Raw genomic sequence first — 23,098 nt, 5'->3', positions numbered from 1 at the left:
GGTTACCTCAGATGCCCAGGCCCCGATTGGGCCCCCTGCAATCCACTGGCAGTGATTGGCCAGTTTCACTGTTCTGCCGGCGGCCTATAGAAATGGACGTTTCAGCCCACATGATGCTTTGCTGGTCACCGCGTTTGACTGCTATTTCCTGTGTCAGCCCAAGGTGCAGGCCATGGGCCACTACAGAATCATCATTGATTAAAAAATATCACTTCAAACTTCCAATGTAAGTCACCTCAATATATTTCATTTAATTTACCCCTATTTTAATTATTTAATTTTATTCACAAAGGTAAGCATTGGATTAAAGTTTCTTGTCAGAGTCTCCAAAGATGATTTCATACCAAAGTGGTGATATGTAAAGAATTACCCTGAAGATTTTTTAAAAATATTTAACGAAGAGAGAGTTTTAGAATTATGTACAACTGTTAATTCTTACAGTGTTCTGTAAAGTGTAAAGTAAAATGTATTCCACGTATGATTGGCACTGTGTTTTGTCAATATGATAAAATTGTTCTTTTTGTGGGAAATCCACAATAACATCATGAGCTATTATTCTTGGCAGAATATACTTGTATCCTTGCCATGAATGGGTCTCTCATACTACTTATTTACTTTATCTCAACAGGGTTTCGTGTTCAGCTGTAGTTTTGGCTATATGCTGTAAGGCGTGTGCTTCTTTCAGGGACTGGTTCTTCAATCAAGTACAAGTATGCTGCATCAAAAGAAGTGTGACATGACAACTGAAGATCGGCCACCTGGTGAATTAAAGACCACAAAAGATCATCAAGGAGAGATGTGAGGAAATTAACTAAAACTAGTGAATGCATATACCAGATCTGTCCTGTACTGAACTGTATTCACTGTACCGCATACAGTAAATCCCCCAGTATCCGGCTCCTATAGGGATTGGTAGATGCCAGATAAGTGAATTTTCCAGTTGCTTGAGATTGCGTGTTGGTGCGGATTTTAATGAACCAGCTACTGGGGCGCCAATTTTAAACCTTTGTATTTTTTGCCTATTTATTTTCCATGATTTTTTTTGCCAGATGCTTGAACTCTTGATAACAGGGGTTTTACTGTATTAATCTCTCTGTAGGAACACCAAATAAATTATATGAAATTAAGTTTAGATCTCACACAAAGATACACACCTGTACTACTATAGAAAGCCAATTTGGAGGTAGTGTGAAACTTCTGTATGAGAAATTGGGATAAGGAGACCTTCTCATCTGTTTTCAATGACTCTTCTCCGTTCTTCCAATACAGCATAAGGTCCTCGTCAGTATAAGCGTCTACCACGTGTGAGAAGGCATCATGACGTACAATCGTGATGGGAGCAAAGAGAGAAAGAACTCAGATTTTTACAGCTAATATTCTAACATAGCCTTCGTTTACAAATTCCTTGATCGTACTCCACTCAAAATCTAAAGCAGTACAGCAACTGTGCTGATACATATTCACCATTCTTTTTCGGTTCAAAATATTGAATCACAAATTGGACTTCCAGTCTGGAAAAAGTTTTGTACTTGGTCTTTTCACACAACAACCTCTGGGTAACAGTATGCAGCAGGTTGACGACATTAGTGTGTTTACAATAGGATCAGGTTTAACTCACCTTGCCTGGCAAGCATGGGACAAGCCAGTCTTTATCTCATCTTGATTATTCACCCCATCTTATCAGTGACAGGATCAATTGGTGTTGTTCACCTTCACTGATCAAAGAGCTCTTTGTATTTCCTGTCATGGAACAGTACAGCACAGAAACTGGCCCTTCAGTCCACATGTCTGAGCCAAACATGATGTCCAAATCAAGCTAAAAAATATGCTGCTTGCACCTGATAGATATCCCTCCATCCCTAACATGAAGCCTCTTGTACACTATTTGTTGCATCTGTTTCCACCACTATTCCTGGTCGTCTGTTCTAGGCACCTACCACTCCCTGGGTAAACTATTTGCCCCACGTCTCTCCCTTATATTTCCTCCCCTCAATTAATTATACTTCCCTTTGTAAACACACTGACCCCAATTCTTTGTGGGGCTGGAATCTCTTGGATATCTTGCCCATACACACCTTATGAAGTAATATGGACCTTGAAGTCCAGCAGCAAGACCACTGGTTAAAAGCTCCAAGATCATTGAGTGCATGGACTAAACAGGCAGTTTCTAGGTTGTTCTGTGTAATGAATGGATATAAATCAATGGATATTAATATTTATTGATATGTGGATTGAATAAAAAAAAGTAGGGAGGTTTTATTTGTTACATATAGCATTAAAAGCTGTTAACGTTGGAAGCTGCTGAAGTAGGTTTAATGGATCAATATGTAGATTGATTAGAATAGGGTTTAATATCTTTGAGGAAATGATGGGCAGGTGGGAGGGAGAGTGGAGGAGGTGGGCTAGACTTGTTTAGATGGCAGAGGTGAGAGAAGTAGATAGATTCTTGTTAAGTGATGAGGCTGAACACTACCTTTGGGAGACGACATGTGACTGAAGTTTATTTGGGATCAGCCGTGATCTTATGAAATGTCAGAGCAGGTTTAAGGGCCCAAGTAGCAGCCTGTCTCATTGCTCCTGACTCACATGATTTGTCTGTGTGTAAATGTACTCCCATGCAATGGATCTGTGAAGAGTCGGCATGGAAGAAGAGATGCTTCTTTTAGATACCCTCATCCAGCCACCAAGATTAAGAGTTGAGGCAGACAAGGCTTTTCCAATAGTGGAAGTCAGCACATAGTGTTGTACTCATTGGGCCTTCAACTTTTATTTACATCAAGGGATAAACCATGAGGCTCTGGGTTGGCAGAGATGAGCAAGCTACTTTTAATGACATCTGAACAACTTGGCCCAAAGCTTCTTCCTTAAACCACCCCCATACCTCGCTGTTCCCCTTCCTTTCCCTGCATTCTTGTAAATGGCTCGCCCTTCTAACATAGAGGAGCAGTTATCAGACCCACATTGGCTGCTGGGAATTTGGATCCATGCCAAAACACATTCCTAACATCAAGGGAGCAGCTTTATGTATTATCACAAGTACCCAAATCCCTCACCCACACACCTGAACAGCACTGACAATTTTTACTGAACCTTTGCTAACAGGTAAAGAACCAGTTAAATGTGAACACAATCAATGTTAATATATTTTCTTCCTGAAACTAGAGAATTGGATTTTTAATGGAAATCTTGGTTTAGTTTATTCCATATGTGGTAGAACAAAAGGTACATCAGTTATTTTATATTTAAAATTGTGGAGCATGTGATATAGAATGCCTGTAAAATAAATTTCAATAACCTACTTACTTTTTCCACATATATTTCACCTGCACCCAAGAGAATTAGAATCAGAAAAATATTTCCTCAAGGAAGCCTAGATTAGATAAGAAGTCAGATCGTTGGACAAATGTCGGGTGCACACAACTTACAGCTCTCAATCTCCAGGGAACAGGTCTGTGTGTCAAGAGGGAAACGGCTGAAATCCATGTTGCACATCGCCGTCACTGTAACCCTGCAAATCAAGTAGATTTACTCATAATGTTGTTCAAATACCCTCATCTTAACAATGTTGCACATTGAATTCAGGCACCGCATTAAGCAAGGTTTTATAATCTCCTTACACCTACCTATTGGAATTGATTGGTTCATTTCACAGAATTCTACTTCCATGATTCCCCAAAAAATTCCTGCTAATGAAAAGTTATATAACTGCTTTGTTTTGGAAAAAAAGGAAACAGCCCCAGGTAAATTATCTTGGCCCCATGTCTCTGGGTACAGTAACTATGTGAAATCTAGATGGGTTTGTCCCACTTCCTAAGAAGTGCTCTGTCCACTAATCCACAATCCCCTAAATCAGGAAATGTTCCCTTCAGTGATGAGTAATATTAAAATAATTTATTTGTTCTGATCAATCAATAGATAGAACTTCCGGCCCACCTGTTCATTTGAAGAGTTCTCACTTCTAATCAATAACCCCAAGCTTTCCATCTCCATATCTGCTTCTTGTCATAAATAAGACAAATGTGTGAGCCTTGTCCCTCAAATTAGATCAATGCAATTTGACAAGAGATCCTGAAGGGCTGCTCCAACAGCTCTCCCACCATGTTGGGAATTTCCCACCCAGTCCATTGGGGAACATATATTAGGCACTCCAATATGGCAATTAGGCAAAGACTCAGAAACCTGGCCAGGAATCCTGGGCAAGCATGGCGTCGGCAAGTGCAACGACAATGGGTGCCTCCTGTTGGAGCTCTGCGCAGAACAGCGGCTTGTCATTACAAACACCCTTTTTCAGCAGAGGGACAGCCTTAAGACCACCTGGATGCATCCCCGATCCAAACAATGGCACCTCCTGGACTACATCCTGGTGCGAGAAAGTGACAAACGAGATGTGCTCCACACCAGGGTCATGCCTAGCGCGGAATGCCACACTGACCACCGGCTGGTTCGCTGCAAGCTCAACCTTCACTTCAAACCAAAGCCCAGGAACAATAAAGCCCCCAGAAAGAGGTTCAATGTTGGAAACCTGCAGTCAGACGAAGCGAGAGGAAACTTCCAGGCAAACCTCAAAGCAAAGCTCGACGATGCAACCCGCCTCACGGACCCGTCCCCTGAAACCCTCTGGGATCAGTTGAAGACTACCATACTGCAATCCACTGAAGAGGTACTGGGCTTCTCCTCCAGGAAAAACAAGGACTGGTTTGACGAAAACAGCCAGGAAATCCAGGAGCTGCTGGCAAAGAAGCGAGCTGCCCACCAGGCTCACCTTACAAAGCCGTCCTGTCCAGAGAAGAAACAAGCCTTCCGTCGCGCATGCAGCCATCTTCAGCGCAAACTCCGGGAGATCCAAAATGAGTGGTGGACTAGCCTCGCCAAACGAACCCAGCTCAGCGCGGACATTGGCGACTTCAGGGGTTTCTACGAGGCTCTAAAGGCTGTGTACGGCCCCTCACCCCAAGTCCAAAGCCCGCTGCGCAGCTCAGACGGCAAAGTCCTCCTCAGCGACAAGATCTCCATCCTCAACCGATGGTCAGAACACTTCCAATCTCTTTTCAGTGCCAACCGCTCAGTCCAAGATTCCGCCCTGCTCCAGCTCCCTCAACAGCCCCTAAGGCTAGAGCTGGATGAGGTTCCCACCCTGGATGAGACATATAAGGCAATCGAACAACTGAAAAGTGGCAAAGCAGCAGGTATGGATGGAATCCCCCCAGAAGTCTGGAAGGCTGGCGGCAAAACTCTGCATGCCAAACTGCATGAGTTTTTCAAGCTTTGTTGGGACCAAAGGTAAACTGCCTCAGGATCTTCGTGATGCCACCATCATCACCCTGTACAAAAACAAAGGCGAGAAATCAGACTGTACAAACTACAGGGGAATCACGTTGCTCTCCATTGCAGGCAAAATCTTCGCTAGGATTCTACTAAATAGAATAATACCTAGTGTCGCCGAGAATATTCTCCCAGAATCACAGTGCGGCTTTCGCGCAAACAGAGGAACTACTGACATGGTCTTTGCCCTCAGACAGCTCCAAGAAAAATGCAGAGAACAAAACAAAGGACTCTACATCACCTTTGTTGACCTCACCAAAGCCTTCGACACCGTGAGCAGGAAAGGGCTTTGGCAAATACTAGAGCGCATCGGATGTCCCCCAAAGTTCCTCAACATGATTATCCAACTGCACGAAAACCAACAAGGTCGGGTCAGATACAACAATGAGCTCTCTGAACCCTTCTCCATTAACAATGGCGTGAAGCAAGGCTGTGTTCTGGCACCAACCCTCTTTTCAATCTTCTTCAGCATGATGCTGAACCAAGCCATGAAAGACCCCAACAATGAAGACGCTGTTTACATCCGGTACCGCACGGATGGCAGTCTCTTCAATCTGAGGCGCCTGCAAGCTCACACCAAGACACAAGAGAAACTTGTCCGTGAACTACTCTTTGCAGACGATGCCGCTTTAGTTGCCCATTCAGAGCCAGCTCTTCAGCGCTTGATGTCCTGCTTTGCGGAAATTGCCAAAATGTTTGGCCTGGAAGTCAGCCTGAAGAAAACTGAGGTCCTCCATCAGCCAGCTCCCCACCATGATTACCAGCCCCCCCACATCTCCATCGGCACACAAAACTCAAAACGGTTAACCAGTTTACCTATCTCGGCTGCACCATTTCATCAGATACAAGGATCGACAATGAGATAGACAACAGACTCACCAAGGCAAATAGCGCCTTTGGAAGACTACACAAAAGAGTCTGGAAAAACAACCAACTGAAAAACCTCACAAAGATAAGCGTATACAGAGCCGTTGTCATACCCACACTCCTGTTCGGCTCCGAATCATGGGTCCTCTACCGGCACCACCTACGGCTCCTAGAACGCTTCCACCAGCGTTGTCTCCGCTCCATCCTCAACATCCATTGGAGCGCTTACATCCCTAACGTCGAAGTACTCGAGATGGCAGAGGTCGACAGCATCGAGTCCACGCTGCTGAAGATCCAGCTGCGCTGGATGGGTCACGTCTCCAGAATGGAGGACCATCGCCTTCCCAAGATCGTGTTATATGGTGAGCTCTCCACTGGCCACCGTGACAGAGGTGCACCAAAGAAAAGGTACAAGGACTGCCTAAAGAAATTTCTTGGTGCCTGCCACATTGACCACCGCCAGTGGGCTGATAACGCCTCAAACCGTGCATCTTGGCGCCTCACAGTTTGGCGGGCAGCAACCTCCTTTGAAGAAGACCGCAGAGCCCACCTCATTGACAAAAGACAAAGGAGGAAAAACCCAACACCCAACCCCAACCAACCAATTTTCCCCTGCAACCGCTGCAATCGTGTCTGCCTGTCCCGCATCGGACTTGTCAGCCACAAATGAGCCTGCAGCTGACGTGGACTTTTTACCCCCTCCATAAATCTTCGTCCACGAAGCCAAGCCAAAGATATGCAAATGAGAGAAATCAGTCAAAGGAATGCTTGTATTACCCTTTCAGAATAGGAGCTCTTCAACCTGAAGCTTGCCTCTCTTTTCTCTCTTCATAGATGCTGCCTGACATGCTAAGCATTTTTAGTCATTTCTGTTTTATTTCACATCTCCACTAAATGCATTGTCTTGCTTCTACTAAGAGGTGCCTGTTAATCCTGCTAAACAGCTATGACATCAGAGGTGGAATTTAAACTCTAAAGATTCGAAAAGCCAAAGCAGCAGTTGCAGGTTAATTAAAAGTAAATAATAGTGCCTTCTGTAATGTATTCATTTTTTAATTGGTCAGAATGTGAAGAAGCTGCCAGGCATTGTGATGGACGCAATTGCTCTGTAAAGATCATTCACTGTCATTCTCCCACAGGTGAATCACCCTATTAGTTTGAGTGGACCTTGATGCAGACATTGGGGTCAGAGTGCATCTCTGTGTCTGGTGAAACCTCTGTCATTCTTTATGGAGTAACTGAGAAAAAAAGAAAATTCATCAAATTTCACTTAGAAATCCTTAAAATCAGAACAAGCAAAACAGCCAGGAAATGCTTCGTGAGAGATCATGAAGTTGCCAGGAGGCAATGCCTTTCCTCAGAACTTCCAACCAATTCACTGCAGTTTGCTGGCTGCAAGAGCACTAAAGGATTTAGTTTAGCCTCAATGCAGTTGCACCATTAAATCGCCTATCATTCAGAACGGATTGCCGATCCCATTCAGAGAAGCAGAGAAATTGGGCAGCTTTGGTCCCACACAGAGGTTCTGTAAGATTCAGAAGCTTCTCTTACCTTATGCTGTACAGTACATTTCCATCAGGGAAGATGCGCAGCATCACATTATCCGTGGTTGTGTCATGGATGAAAGACCGCTTAGAGTGAACAAAAAACACATCAGGAACCCAAATCTGCTTGAGGAGCCTGCCATCAAATGTCATGCTTCTGTTGGTAGCACTGCGGAATGAGAGCCGCTCATCTTTCCAGTAATTGCGCAAGTACAAGGTCATTGTGAAGTCCTGCAGACAGCAATGGTGTTGGTCAGGAACTGACAACAGTTGGCTGGTGCTGAGAAAGTAGGGCAGTCAATGTATAACTAATGCTGTGGGTATTGCAGCCAGGGGTTAAAAAAAATCATTTGGAAGAAACATCCTTGTGTACTTTGATATTTGGATACTGGCATTTAGAGACAAATATCAGCATCAGGAAAGTTCTTGGTTTTTTTTTCTCTCAGACATGTTCAATTTGCAATTCTGCCATTTTACTGTTATGGTTTAACTTTTCACCTGGATTTCTCACTGGCCAAAAATCTGAAATCGATTTCTCACTGGCCAAAAATCTGAAATCTTGGGTTGGATTGGAGGTGGAGGAAGATATAGTTTGCAACTATGTTATAGTTGGTTAGGAAAGTTTGATCATATCACTTGGTGTCTCAGCATTAATGTTTCACAAAACACCATTGAATGGAAGCCACTACGCAACTAAATACAACAGTTACAATATGGAAATCATAAGAAATGTAACCTCCTGACCACTGAGTAAAAATAAAACATGTTCGTGACACTGAGATTTTTTCATTTGATGACCAAAGAACTTTTGCTGCATGTGGATGCCCCTTTTCATTCTCTGGAAGACAGTAGTGATGGAGTAGGCTCTACAGCAGCAGTTGGTTACAAAAAGCTCTCAAAAGAGCAAACAGAATCCCTCCACGTACAAGTGTTGAGCAGTTTATTTCCATGAGTAATCCTGTCCTCTATCACAATGAGAGAATTAACTGCAATGTTCATACTTTTAATATTTTTGGAAAGACCATTTTGTATGTTTACACTTTTCAGATCGTTTCTTCATCCTGTCTTGGATAGTTGGGAATGCAAGCCCTACTCCAGAACAAGGTGTAATGGAGGATTAAAACCATGTACCCAGATGCTTTTTGCTATGTGGAACTGACGACACTGGGTCCACAAGCAGGTCACCTTACTTTCAGAACAAGCAGATGTAATTAAACTCAGCCATGGGGATTTATCTGAAGATACACTTTGAAATGGAATTCCACTGTGAGGCCCAGGGAAAGCAGTTGTCAAATGCAACACTCTGAAATTGATGAATTGGTCACAACCTGTCTTGCTCGAGAAGTTTTAATAAGTCTTTGTATCTACGAGATAAACCAGGAAATCATAACATCCTGGTTCCATAATAATTAATCTTTTAAATTGTAGAATATAATATTCAGTTTTGATTTTGACTGACAAATGTTAGAAGGAGTAGGCGCATGATTAATTGTTTTTGGGGTATATAAGCCTGTGGTCCTGCTGCTGAAGTTTAGACTCTCCGAGGGGTGGGAACACCCTTGTCAAGAAGGAAGAACAGCCAGAGTCCGAGCAACGTCCCGGTCGGGGGAGGTGGAAAAGCTGCTACCAGCGCCCTGACAACCTACTACAAGTGTGCAGTCGTTGCCTCGCTTCGGCAGTTGGGACCAGTCCAAGCGTTGATAAGTATAGTTGGGAAGGGCTAGCATATTGTAGTGTGAAATCAGCTTTTGAATTAGTAATAAACATTTGTATAAACTGAACTGCTCTCGGTGTGTGTGTCTATTTTCTTTCGGTAGCTCAAACACTGTGACCAATCTAAAATGAACAAAATGAGAGGTATAAGTTTACCCAAGACACAAGGGCTTCTACTTCAATATCTTGCGCAGAATCGAGGATATGTCACATCATCTGGCTGGCCTCCACAAAGGCATCTTTGCCTGCTTCAGTGGTTGAAGTTTATCTTAAATGCCCCATGGCAGGATTTTTTTCCTCAGTTTTAAGGCCACACACTCCATTCAACCATAGACATATATAAATAGAAAAGTATTGGCCCTCTATAATTTTTTTAAAAATGTAGACATACAGCATGGTAACAGGCCCTTTTGGCCACAAGTCCATGCCACTCAATTACTCTACAACTCCCCGTACTTTTGGAGTGACGGGAGGAAACCAGAGCCTGTGTCATGCTATCAACTAGAACTGACAGAGTAGAAGTAGAGATTAATAGGTTTTAAATTGCTATAAACCCACAGGCATATTTTAATGCTTTGGCCTGATTCCAAGGAAGAGGAGTTACAGTATTAGGATGGCCCAACTAGTACAATGCATGTATTACAGTGTTCCACCACACCCTGGAGAAAACCCACACAGACTCAGGGAGAATGTACCATCTCCTTACGGACAGCGTGGGATATGAACCCTGGTCCCGAATGCTGGCACTGTAATAGCATTGTGCTAACCGTTACACTAACCATGTCGCCCAACACACAACATGCATCTCAAGGCATGTTTTTGCACTTACAGATGTTTCCAAGTGGTCTAATAGGTGGTACTATACGGTCAGTTTTGTGTGTTTCAAAAATCCAAAATTTGTCGTTTACCCCTAGTTTGTGTGAAATTAGCTGATTTCAGCCAGAAAGCAGATGGAAGTATTATTGCTATATTCCACAACCGCTGGCTTTTCCTTCTGCATTCATGTTATTTTTGATGCATTTCACTGTATCAAAATAACTTGAAGGTTAAATAATAATAAAAAAAAGCAAAGGGAAGTTTGAGCAGCTGGCTGTTTCAGTGTTTGTTGTACATGATCCACAAAGTACAGATGCATGTGATCCACAGTGAATTCTTGGATACGTTGGCCCATGAAACACAGAACATAGATGAGGAACAGTGTTATTCTGGCTGTAGACCCAAGATCAGTGGTGTTTCACGGGGATCTGTGTTAGGACCCTGTTGTGTGTGATGTATAGAAGTGACTTAGAGGAAAAAGTAGAATTAGGTGGGTGGGTGAGTAAGTTTGCAACTAAGGTTGGTGGAGTTCTTGACAGTGCAGAGGATTATCAAAGAATACAACAGGGTATACAGTAGATCAATTAAAGATATGAACAGAGAAATGGCTGATGGAGTTTAATCCTGACATGTGTGAGGTGTTGCACTTTGGGACCTCAAATCGAAGACTCTTAAAAGTATTTATGTGCAGTGGGATCTGGTGGCCCAGGTGTGTAGCTCACTGAAAGTGGCTACGCAGGTAGGTAGGGTGGTAAAGGTGGTATATATGTATGCTTGTCTTTGCAGTTAAATAAAACTTTGGTTTGACAGCATTCTGAATACTGTGTACACTTGTGGACACCACATTACAAGCAGGATGTAGATGCTTTGGAAAGATATACAAGAGGTTTATCAGAATGTTGCCTGGTTTAGAAGGCATAATGAGAGGTTGGACAAATTTGAGGTGTTTTCCCTGAAGCTTCAGAGACTGAGGGGAGACCTGATAGAAGTTTATAAAATCCAGGAGAGACTTTGACAGGGTAACACAATCAGAAGCTTTTCCCCAGGGCAAAAGCATCACACACTGAACGACTCGCATTTAAGGCAAGTGGGAGGAAGTTTAAGAGAGATGTGGAGGCCAAATACTTTGCACAAAATGTGGAAGCATATATAACAGTAGCATTCAAGAGGCTTCTAGATAGACATGTGAATGTGAAGGGATTTGGAAGGATATCAAGTGTCTGCAAAAGATTTTCAGTTTAATTTGGATATCATTGAGGAAGGACCGAGTCTGCAGAAGGACTTGGGTGAGGAGATTGGGCAAGGAAATGGCAGATGGAGTACAGTGTAGAGAAGTGTATGCTCATGTACTTTGGTGGAAGGAATAAAGACGTAGACCATTTTTTTTAAACCACAATGGATTCAGAAATCTGACGCACTGAGTGTCTTGTAAGTCCTTGTGCAAGATCCCTTAAATATAAACTTGCACATAGAATCAGTGGTAAGGAAGGTAAATGGAATGCTACCATTCATTTAGGCTAATCAGCCCATCAAATCTGATCTATTTTCCCACCTCGCCCCACTGCCTGGCCTTCACACTATTACAATTGATGCCTATTAATCTCTGCCTTAAAACCCCTTAATGATTTGGCCTCTACAATCGCCTGTGGCACCAGATTCCATAGATAAACCATCCTCTTACTGAAAAAAAATCCCTCTGCATCTCTGTTCTTGGCACACGCTCTTCAATCCTGAAATTGTGCCTTCTTGTCTTGACACTTCCACCATGGGAAACAACCTTTCTACATCTAAGAAAATTAAACATGGAAGGACTACAAACACCTGTCTACATCCTTTTTACACCAACTCTGTCCACACCTTTCAACATTCAAGATGTTTTAATGAGATCCCCCCCACCAATTCTCCTAAATTCCAATGAGTATAGGCCAAGAGCTGTCAAACTCTCATATGATAACCTTTTTTATTCTGGAATCATCCTTGTGAACCTCCTCTGAATCCTCTCCAACTTCAGCACATCCTTTCTTAAATGAGGAGCTCAAAACTGCTCACAATATTCCAAGTGAGATCTCACCAGTGCCTTACAAAGCCTCAACATTGCATCCCTGTTTTTATATTTTACTCCTTTTGACATGAATACCAGCATTGCATTTCCCTTCTTCACCAACAACCCAACGTGCAAGTTTACCTTCAGGCCATCCTGTACGAGGACTCCCAGGTGTCTTTAGACCTGGCTATTTTTAATGTTCTCCCCATTTAAAAAATAGCCTGCCCATTTATTTTTTTCCAACCAAAGTGCATGAACATACACTTTCCAACTTTGCCACTTCTCTGCTCATTCTCCTGCTCTGTCTAGGTTATTCTGCAGCCTCCGTTTCCTCAACACAACCTGCTCCTCCATCTAGCTTCATATCATCTGCAAACTTGGCAACAAGATCATTCATTCCATAATCCAAATCATTAATATACAACATTAAAAGAAGCAGCCACTACACCAACCACTAGCAACTGGCAGCTAATATGATCCCTGCATTTTGACTCTGCTTCCCGCCAATCAGCCAAAGCTCTAGCCACAGCAATATGTTTCTTGATATACCATGGACTTGTATCATGTTAAGTAGCCTCATGTGTGGCACCTTGTCAAAGACATTCTGAAAATTAAATACTCAACATTTGCTGCATCTAATTTATCCAGCCTGCTTGTTACTTCTTCAAGGAATTCAAAAAGTTATGTCAAGCAAGACTCTCCCTTAAGGAAACCATGCTGGCTTTGGCATATCTTATTATGTCCCTCCATAAGCTCATCTTTGACAATCAATTCCAACATCTTCCAACCACTGACATCAGGCTAACTGGTCCTTTTTTGGTGCCTCCCTCCCTTCTCGAATAGTGGGTGACATTTGTGATTAAAGAGTCCTCTGGAGCCATACCAGAATCTATCGATTCCAGAAGGATCATTATCATTACCTCTACAATCTCTACCTCTACTTCTTTCAGGACCTGCGGGTGCAATCCATCAGGACCGAGAGACTTATCCACCCTTAGACCATTCAGCTTCCTGAGCACCTTCTCCCTTGCCATAGTAACTTCACTCACTTCCCAGCACTGATAGCCTTTGACAACTGGCACACAGTTAATGCCATCCAGTGTGAAGAATGATGCAAAATACTCATTTCGTTCCTCTGCCATCTCCTTGCATCCCATTATTTCTCTAGCACCATTTTCGCATTGACCTATATCTACTCTCACCTCTCTTTTATTCTTTATGTACTTGAAGAAGCTTTTCTATCCTCTTTGATATTATTTGTTAGCCTACTTTCACACTTCATCTTTTCCCTCATGATTTTTTTTTAGTTACCTTCTGCCAGTTTTTAAAAACTTCCCAATATAAAAGCAGGGATGTGATGTTAAGACTTTGTAAAGCATTGGTCAGACCACACTTGGAATATTGTGAGCAATATTGTGGGCTTCATATCTAAGGAAGGATGTGTTGGCATCACAGAGTGTCCAGAGGAAGTTTACAAGGATAATCCCCAGAATGAAAAAAGTTTTCATATGAGAAGTGTTTGAAGGCTCTGGAGTTGTGCTCACTGCAGTTTAGAAAAATGAGGGGTGGGGGGGGATATTTCATCATAACCTACAAAATATTGAAGGGCCTGGATGTGGAGGTGGTGTTTCCTAGGGTGCAGGCACACCCTCTTAGCACAAAAACATCGCTTTAGAACAGAAATGAGGAGGAATTACTTCACCCAGATGGTGATGAATTTGTAGAATTTGCTTCGGGTAGACAGCTGTGGAGACCAAGTCACTGGAGGTATTTAAAGCAGATACATTCTTGATCAGGAAGGAAATTAGACAGCTGTGGAGACCAAGTCACTGGAGGTATTTAAAGCAGATACATTCTTGATCAGGAAGGAAATCAAGGGTTACAGGAAAAAGGCAGGAGAATAGGATTAAAAAGGATAGTAAATCAGCTATGATGGAATGGCGGGGTGGACTCAATGAGTTGAATGGCCTAATTCCACTCTTATGTTTTATGTGGGTCTGTGCCGTACTCTTCTATGTTCACACTTACCCCACCATTATCACAGATCATCATCACAGATCAATGCATAAATGGAAATTTACATCACTTTGGGAACACTCAACCTACAATCTGCTGGCCCATTAAAAACAAAGAGCCACTTCAATCCTCCCATTGCTTATCTTAGTTACATCAGTAGGACCTTTCAAATTGCTTTGTAAAATGGGGTTAACCAGGAAATTTACTTGGGTTGAAGACCTAGGTACAGGGCTATTTGAAAGGGCCAAACCGGGCAAGCCCGGTCAAAATCCATCTGCATCCCAGACCTATCTCAGAGGTGGTTGGGGAACTCAATAAAACTTACCCAGGCATCCTCTTCTGCTGATTTGAAAGGGGAAATGGTGAACTCGGTTACTCAGGTTTCATCAGTGCTTTCGTGCTTCACAGGGAAACCCCTGGCTGGCTCAATGCAGGATGATGTCATGGTGCTACCTTGACATGCCACTGCCACAAATGGGGGGGGGGGGGAATGCTGTCTTGATTGGTGGGGGGTGCACTTGATGCGAACAGGAGAGGGGGTACTGCTGCAATCGGGGAGGGGCCAGGACATGCCGTTGCTGTGACTGGGGTGGGGGTTGCTGCCAAGCCGTGCCGTTCCAGTTCATGTCAATGGCAAGGAAGACGGCCATTGCTCCTGCACTGAGCCGTCACTACGAATTGGAGTGGCCCGTCGCAGCAACCCCCACCCCCCCCAATCGCAGCAGCAGCACGTCGCTGGGAAGGGATGGTAGTGAATGATTGCTGGGAGCGGGAGGGGTGACTGACAGGGGAGCCATTTAGGAGAACTTTAAATACAAAGGGAACAGAAGCTTTAAACAGAAAGGGAACAGAAAGAACACAGGAGGCTGCTTGTGACTGCATGACACGTCACTCACCACGTCATCGCAGGAGTGGGATTCCCCTTTAAATCACTGGGTTGGTGATTTAGCGGGTAGGTTAGCTGCTGTTTGAAAGGAGAGGGAGGCACACACTACCCAATAATCTCACTGGGTTCTAGGAGGGCTACCCAGGTGCTGCAATTTGAAAGCACCTATGTTAGTCCCCTGACTTTGGGCACAGGTTGAAGGTGACGAGAAATATTTAAAGGAGATCCGACAGGCACATTTTTCACAGAGTGAGTGGCGGTTATCTGGAATGAGCTGTCAGAGGTACTCAGATAGGAAAGGCAGGTGGGTCCAGTGCTGGTAAATGGGATGGAGAGATAATACAGAATGTATGAAGGAGGTGGGTTGAAAAGGCCCATGTCTGTGCTGCATTGTTCCATGACTCAAAGGACCAAAAAAGGCAAAGAAAAATCCATTACTCTAACTCTCCGTTCAACTGGCAGCAGTTTGCCAATATGCTCTCGCAGCATTCAAGCGATGAGTTGTTTGACAGGCTGGAGAGAATAGACATAGGGAAGATAAATTAGATAGTTTCAGCAAAAAATGCATATACACGTTAAATACAGCACTGCTTGCCGAAAGGGTCATGCGAAATGAACATTGCAGCACAGGTACAGGGATTTGAGCACAGGCATGTAAATATTAACAAAATGGTTTGTTTCTGACCCACCGATTTCCAAATAAAATTTAATTCATTATTGAATGCACATGGTATTATAGCTCAGTATGTCCTCTTACCATATCCACCTCAGAGATACTGTCCAGGCTTTCCACAATCACATCAACACCAACAGGTATTGCTGGGCCTGATAGAACAAAAGAGTGTCAATATCTGCAAGGGGACATGCAGAAAGCTCTTGTGAAAAGAATGCATTTCTCCACACATCCATCAAGTTTATTTACAGTGCTTTATTTATTTAAGCCAGAGTCTCCTTCTGTGGGCATCACATTCTCCTGCCGCTCTGCCCAATGATGTGATTTATTTCCCACATCAGCTTCCATTGGGAAAGAAGGAGAGGCAGACAGAGAAAGAAAGAAAACTGACAGAGAGAGAACAGAAACAAGTCCTTCACCCTGCTGAATCCATGTGAAATATCAACCATCCATATTCACAAAAATCCTATTCTAAAATCAAATCGGATGCTGCCTGTAACGAGTTTGTAGGTTCTCCCTGAGTCTGTGTGGGTTTCCTCCTGATGCTCTAGTTCCTCTCACCCTTCAACTTGTTTGGGGGTGTAAGTCAAAATGGGTATAATTGACAGCATGGGTTTAAATGGCTGGAATCGGCATCTACCATGCTGTAAGTAAAATTTTGTGTGGCACGGACAGCATAGCAGTTAGCACAACGCTGTTAGAGTGCCAGCGACCCGTGTTCATATCCGCCGCTGTCTGTGTGGCATTTAATCATTCTCCCCACGTCTGCGTGAGTTTCCCCTGGGTGCTCAGGCTTCCTTCCACCTTTCATGGGCTCGTGGGCCTGTATGTCTAAAACTAAGACCAAAATTTAAATTTTAACTTTGAACAATTTTGTTCTCCCCACTCCTACCTACTACCTACACACTTGGGTCAATTGACAGTGGCCAAATAACCTATCAGCTCACACATTATTTCGGGATGTGGGAAGCCCATGCAGTCACAGGGAGCACATGGAAAATCCACACAGTCAGCAGCGTAGGAAAGGATTGAACCCAAGTGGCGTGGGCTCTGAGGCAGCAGCTCCAGGAGCTGCGTCACTGTGCTGCCGCTATCCTGTGACCCAGCACTTCAACAACATTTGGCGCAGAACTAAGAGCCATCAATGGGCATAAGCCCAGTAGGAACTGGATTGAGGCAGCTTTTCATTAATTCAAGTCGAGGCGACATAATCGGTCTTTCCTGGACAGCTGGGCAGTTTGCCATCTTTTCAAGCTGATCCCTCCAATCTCAAGAGCAGAGATGAGGCCGAGCCCATGATCAATTTAAATCTCTTTACACAGAGCAATAAAGCACACCTGGACACTGCAATAATGCAGGATGTGGTGTTATTAATATCCGAATGATTCACAAGGCTGTAGGATAATATACTCAGTTTACTTCCCGAGGGCAAAACTCACTGGTTAAAAAGAAAATGACTGAATGAGCAAAATCCTCACAGTATTTGTTGGTGAGCAGACCTTTTGAGAGCATAGAGGGAAAACTGGATGGAGGAAAGGTAGTTTTCTTTGGAGCAGAGAGGGCTGAAGAGAGCCTTAATAGAAGGATAGAAAACTGTGAAGGAACTTGATAGAAGAACTTGGAAGGGTATATTCTGTGAGCAAGGGGTGTGGGGATTGGAAGCCAGTTGGCAGATATTTCAAATTATTAGAAGAATACTCAGAGGAGAATTGAGAAAATACTTTTTTTTAATCCAGAGGATAAAAGTGGCCTGGTACTCAATGAATGAAAGAGTGACAGAGGTAGCAATTTTCACCACACTTCAACGTACTCGGAAGACCTGTGATCAGTAAGGATATGGAAGAGAGGATTAAGCTGGATAGCTCTTTTTCAATTGCACAGACTCAATGGGCCAAATGGTCTTTTTTCAGTGTTCAATTTTAAGACTGAACAAAACTCTCAGATAAGGCAGAGCATCAAACTGTATAGCACAGGAACAGGCCCCTTGGCCCACAATGGCTAGACCGAACATCATACCAAATTAAGTTCTAACTTTTGCTTTATATACAGAGTACTCTCTATCTTGCAATTTATCTGTTTTGACGTCACGGGATTGTATATTTGCTCCAAGTAACACACAGAGGAAACCTGCCACGGAAGGGAGCGTGGTGCAGATTTTTCAGAATATTACGTAGTCTCCCAGGGTTATATCGAAGGGAGGGATTCAATAAATGAAGCTTGTACTTCCTGGCATATGGAAGGTTATGTTCGGTTGGGATCTTAAAATTCTGAAGCTATTGCTAGGACATTTAGATAGTGATTACATTTTAGTGCTGGGAGAATTCAGAACAAAGCCTTGGCGTACACAAGGTAAAAAAAATAGGAAAGAATGATTTTGAAAAGAGAGCTGAAATATAGAATTCTGTCCTACAAAAGCAGTAGGTTGCTAACTCAGCTAAGAAATTAATATGTGCAGTTCATAGGGATTTTGGGCAATAAAGGTTTTATTTGAGATCTGGGTTGGCGGCCAAGATGGCGACGCCTATTAATCGGCAGCAGCCATGAGGGGCTGCAGACTCTGGGGAAACGGAGGACTGGAGCAGGGCACCACAGGTCAGGAAAATCATGTGTTCCCCTCCTTCTGAGAAGGAGAAGTGGAAGAGACGGCCCACAGGACTGTGACCAGGGAAGTGGACCAGTGAGGGATCAGTGCAAGCTGGTGACTTGAGGTGAGGAACCCATGGAAGTTGCAGGCTGCTGGAGTCTGGTGTTGGAAGACACGCGCAAGGCTGCGGACTATTGGAGACTGTCTCGAGCTGGCCGAAGAGTACCAGGTATCGGAAGCAGGATGTCGGGGGGGGGGGGGGGGTGCAAGAGCACCAAAGGGTCCCTGACCATGTCAGAAGTTCAGATCTGGAGCTCAAATTGCCAATGTTTTGGACTGGACTCTGGGTGACTGTGGAGGCTGTGGATGTGCTGGAGGCACTCGGTGACTCTCTTTCTCTGACTGTAGGTCTTACTGTAAGAAATTCATGAGGCGCTTAGCCAATTTCTGCTGGTGGAGAATCTGTCTGCCTTGCAGCAGGCAAAAATAAATTTCATGTGATACAACATGGTTTTATTATTATGATCATAAATTGCATCTGGAATATGGAGTACAAGCCAGAAACAAGTTAGCATAGTCTCACTGGATAGTGAAGCATGGTCAAGGTGGAGAATGGCCAAATCTTATTCTTTTATTTATCCTCATTTAACCTTCAATACTATTATACGCCAGGCACCAGTCATCTAACAAGAAGCGATTGACAGGATGGGAAGAGGGAAAGTTAATTCTATTGGAGTCTTTCTCCTGACAAAATGCTTGAAGCATAATCTTGTCATAATTGACCCCCTACCTTTCCAGAGAGACAAGCGCAAGGACTTGTGGCAATAGCCCCAATCCAGGCCCTGACATTTTAAGATATTATTGCCCTGGAGAGAAGATGAAAGAACATGCACATTAACCAGAGGATGATAGATAGTGATGACCACTGGACAAGCCACACATAATTTTCTCTGATGTATTATTAATCTGGCCCCAAATCAAAGACTACAATAGCAACATTGACACCAGAAAATCAAGTTTGAAGGTCTCAGACCCATGAAGATTTTCTCAGACACTGTCTCACAGACAAACTGACCACCCCCTAACTGACATGAAATGCCCTTAGCAACTGGACTGCCCTGAAATCCACTATGATTACCCCTTGAGGAAGAGGCGGTTAAACAAGAAAATCTGCAGATGCTGGGATCGAGCGCAATACACAAAAGTGCAAGAGAAATTCAGCAGATCATGTAGCGTCTATAGGAAATAAAAGGCAATCAATATTTTGGGCCTGAGCCCTTCATCTGGAATCTGGGGAAAAAAGTAAACGGCTGATTAAAAAGGTTGCGAAAAGGCATTTGGCTTTCTGTATTGCACAGTTAGTTGGCACTTAACCATATAACTGTTTACAGTACGGAAACAGGCCACGTCGGCCCTTCAAGTCCGTACCGGTTCACTTGAACAACTCCACTAGCTCCTCCGCAAACTCCTGAGGAAGCAGAGGCTTTCTTCATGATGCCACCGGTGCACTGGTTGTCGTGTATCTCAAACATTTTACTAAGATGGATCTTGATTTTTGATATGCCTGTGGTTTTGGAGCTAATGCTGTTATTTCCTTTTTATACATTTCTCACTTTTGTACATGCATTTTTTCTTGAATATAGTTTTATTTTTACACTATATCATGCTAAATAATTCGAGGTCATGAAAATACTTTATTATGTGTTTTTTTCCTTCTTCTATGAACTGGATTATTCAATTACCCTGTTAAAACATAAATAATTGAAAATAAGGAACTACCACCTTACCTGGGGAGAAAAATATTGAAAAACTTATTCAGAAGAAACACATTGTTCATTACTGAAATTTAAAAAATCAATATGTTGTCTTGTCATAAGGTGGGTAAATTTCTCAGTGTAACTGTTCTCATTCAAACTTGTGTCCTAATTAGCCCATTGACAATTTTGTTTTAATTTAGAGGTTCAGCGTGAAACCAGGCCCTTCTAGTCCATGACGCCCCAAATACACCAATTAACCTACAAACCCTGTACAATCTTGGAGGGAGGGGGAGGGGGAAGGAAGCCAGAGCACTTGGAGGAAACATGCGTAGAATGTAAAAATTTACACTCAGTGCTGGTGCTGTATTCGCTATGCTAACCATGTCACCCTTTTGCTCCACATTTCCAAGTAGACTGAGCTTTATTCTCAATTGCCATAGTGATGACATCCTCTTCCAGTGAAATAATCAAGCCACCAAATATTACAGCATTTATCAGTAAAACACTTCACAAATATTTTAATGATTCTTTAAGCCACCGTGAATTCATATAATATTAATGTAATCATACAATTGTCAATTTTAATGAATAACCAGGTTAATTTTAGACACATTCTATTTTCAGAATTTATGCAGTTTGTATTTCCCTAAGCAGAAAGAATTATTGCAATGTAGGTCGGTGGAGAGTTGTTATGTAGACATGCAGAGGCAGCCCCGCAGAGGCAGCCCCGCAGAGGCAGCCCCGCAGAGGCAGCCCCGCAGAGGCAGCCCCGCAGAGGCAGCCCCGCAGAGGCAGCCCCGCAGAGGCAGCCCCGCAGAGGCAGCCCCGCAGAGGCAGCCCCGCAGAGGCAGCCCCGCAGAGGCAGCCCCGCAGAGGCAGCCCCGCAGAGGCAGCCCCGCAGAGGCAGCCCCGCAGAGGCAGCCCCGCAGAGGCAGCCCCGCAGACGCAGCCCCGCAGACGCAGCCCCGCAGACGCAGCCCCGCAGACGCAGCCCCGCAGACGCAGCCCCGCAGACGCAGCCCCGCAGACGCATCCATTGCTGCTTCCTCCAATCTGCATGATCATCAGTGACCTTGTTAATCCTCATTCACTGAGCTTCCAGATGCTTCGTCAAATTCCACAGCCAATGGGGTTTGCACTAAGCAGGAAAGATAAAATCCCCCAAAAAAGATTTGCTGTGTTAATTCCACTGTGCGTGGGAGGAGTGGTGAGCTTTAATGTTACCGTAACGAGGAATGCAATCTACATTTCGGGATAATGAACCACTGGTCCTATCCTAATGTTTTGAATGAAAACAAATACTGTTCTCAAGAGCTAACATTACAGTCCACAGTTGCACAGTGAACTAGATCTTCATTTTATTACACAGCCATTTATTATGGCCTGGTGATAAAATCAAGACATTCCTAAATTCTGGCTTCAATTGCTGTGCTAATGATCTTTTTCAACAAAGAGAAGCTAGAGGGAGTCAGAATGTGAGGCAGTGTCCATGGAGATAAATGGCCAGCAAACTTTCCTCAAATTTACTATTTGGCTCTCCCTGCCAATGGAGGAGGCAGAGGACGGACCCAATGACATGAATATCAATTTTTCTAATTTTAGGTAGTACCCGCCTCTATCAAATTCCTATCTCTTCTTCACCCACTAATCTAACCCCCGTCCCAGAGGTCCCTCCACCTCTCCTACCTTCTATCCAATACTTATCACCTCTTAGCCCCTCCTCAGCTTTTACCCCTCTTTCCTCCCTTGGTGTCCTTGATATCTCCATTTCCAATTTTAGCCTCAATAAAGGGCCCCAAGCTGAAACATTGACTGACCATTTCATGGATGCTGCCTGACCTGTTGAGTTTACTCAAGATTCCAGCAAATGCCGTTTCTGTGTTTCATCAATGATTTTTTTCACCTCTTCCTAGCATTTACACCTCATTTTAAAATTAAACACAGTAGAAAAGGTATTTTCCCCAAAGGCACTTGATGAAGGGCTCAAGCCTGAAACGTTGGTGATGTATCTTTATGTTTGTTACATAAAGTCACTGTTTGACCTGCTGAGTTTCTCCAACATTTGTGTTTTTCATTGAACAGAATCCTGTTTTACCTCTAATTACTACAACAACTGTGAAAGCTCTCCAAGGGATGCCTACCCTGAAGAAGTTTGCCTTTGTTCTCTGGAGTGAGTTCTGTGGGACTCTCTCTCACTGCTCCCCACCTGTCACCCCTACTGCTCTCAAGCTCTACCCACCTTGATGAAAGGCTCAAGCCCGAAACGTTGGTGATGTATACATTTGCTACATAAAGGCCCTGTTTGACCTGCTGAGTTTCTCCAGCATTTGTGTGTTTTTTCACTTAACCACAATCTCAACAGAAACCTATGTTTTACCTCCAATATTGTGATGGAGTGGACAACAACCAGATTTAAAAATACCATCAGAATTGGAATTTAGAATAATTATGATAATATGGATCAATCCAAATCCACAGCTGAACAGATCTATTTTGTCTAAATTGCAGGCACTGTCAAAGCCAGTTTGAAAGTCATTTGCATTATGGTGACTTGGGTAGCAACTGCAGGTTATTGCTTTACACCATCCATTCTCAACAGGAGCCCTATATTCCCTGTCCCCACCCCTGGAGACCACAGCACATTTAAGTAAAAGCCTTGTTTTTTTTTCACCTAACCTAATTTTTTTTTTTAAATGTAGTTGGTAGGATAAAGTATGGAAAAAAACTATTTCACAGGGAAGTGCAGATTTGGGGAGGCCATGGCTGAATAAAGGTTGAGAATGACGGCTTTATACAGCACTGTGGCAATCTGTCTGCAAGGATGTTGGGGTGGTGATAGGTGTGACTGTAACACAACCATCTATTGAGCCATCTAA

General features: G+C 43.5%; 1 protein-coding gene across 1 annotated transcript in view; it reads right to left on the bottom strand.

The window, feature by feature from the left end:
- LOC138736996 (gamma-aminobutyric acid receptor subunit rho-2-like) overlaps window positions 1-23,098 on the bottom strand; it is a 57,718-nt gene that overhangs the window by 11,375 nt on the left and 23,245 nt on the right. Inside the window, exons 3-6 of the mRNA XM_069887339.1 lie at window positions 15,966-16,033; window positions 7,741-7,964; window positions 3,426-3,508; window positions 1,155-1,295 (exon numbers count right to left, since the gene is read on the bottom strand). Of these exons, the coding sequence (XP_069743440.1) occupies window positions 1,155-1,295; window positions 3,426-3,508; window positions 7,741-7,964; window positions 15,966-16,033 (516 nt within the window). The remainder of the gene's footprint in view (window positions 1-1,154; window positions 1,296-3,425; window positions 3,509-7,740; window positions 7,965-15,965; window positions 16,034-23,098) is intronic.

Source organism: Narcine bancroftii, chromosome 6, assembly GCF_036971445.1.
Source record: "Narcine bancroftii isolate sNarBan1 chromosome 6, sNarBan1.hap1, whole genome shotgun sequence".
NCBI lineage: Eukaryota > Metazoa > Chordata > Chondrichthyes > Torpediniformes > Narcinidae > Narcine > Narcine bancroftii.
This window is presented reverse-complemented; position numbering and strand designations above follow the sequence as displayed.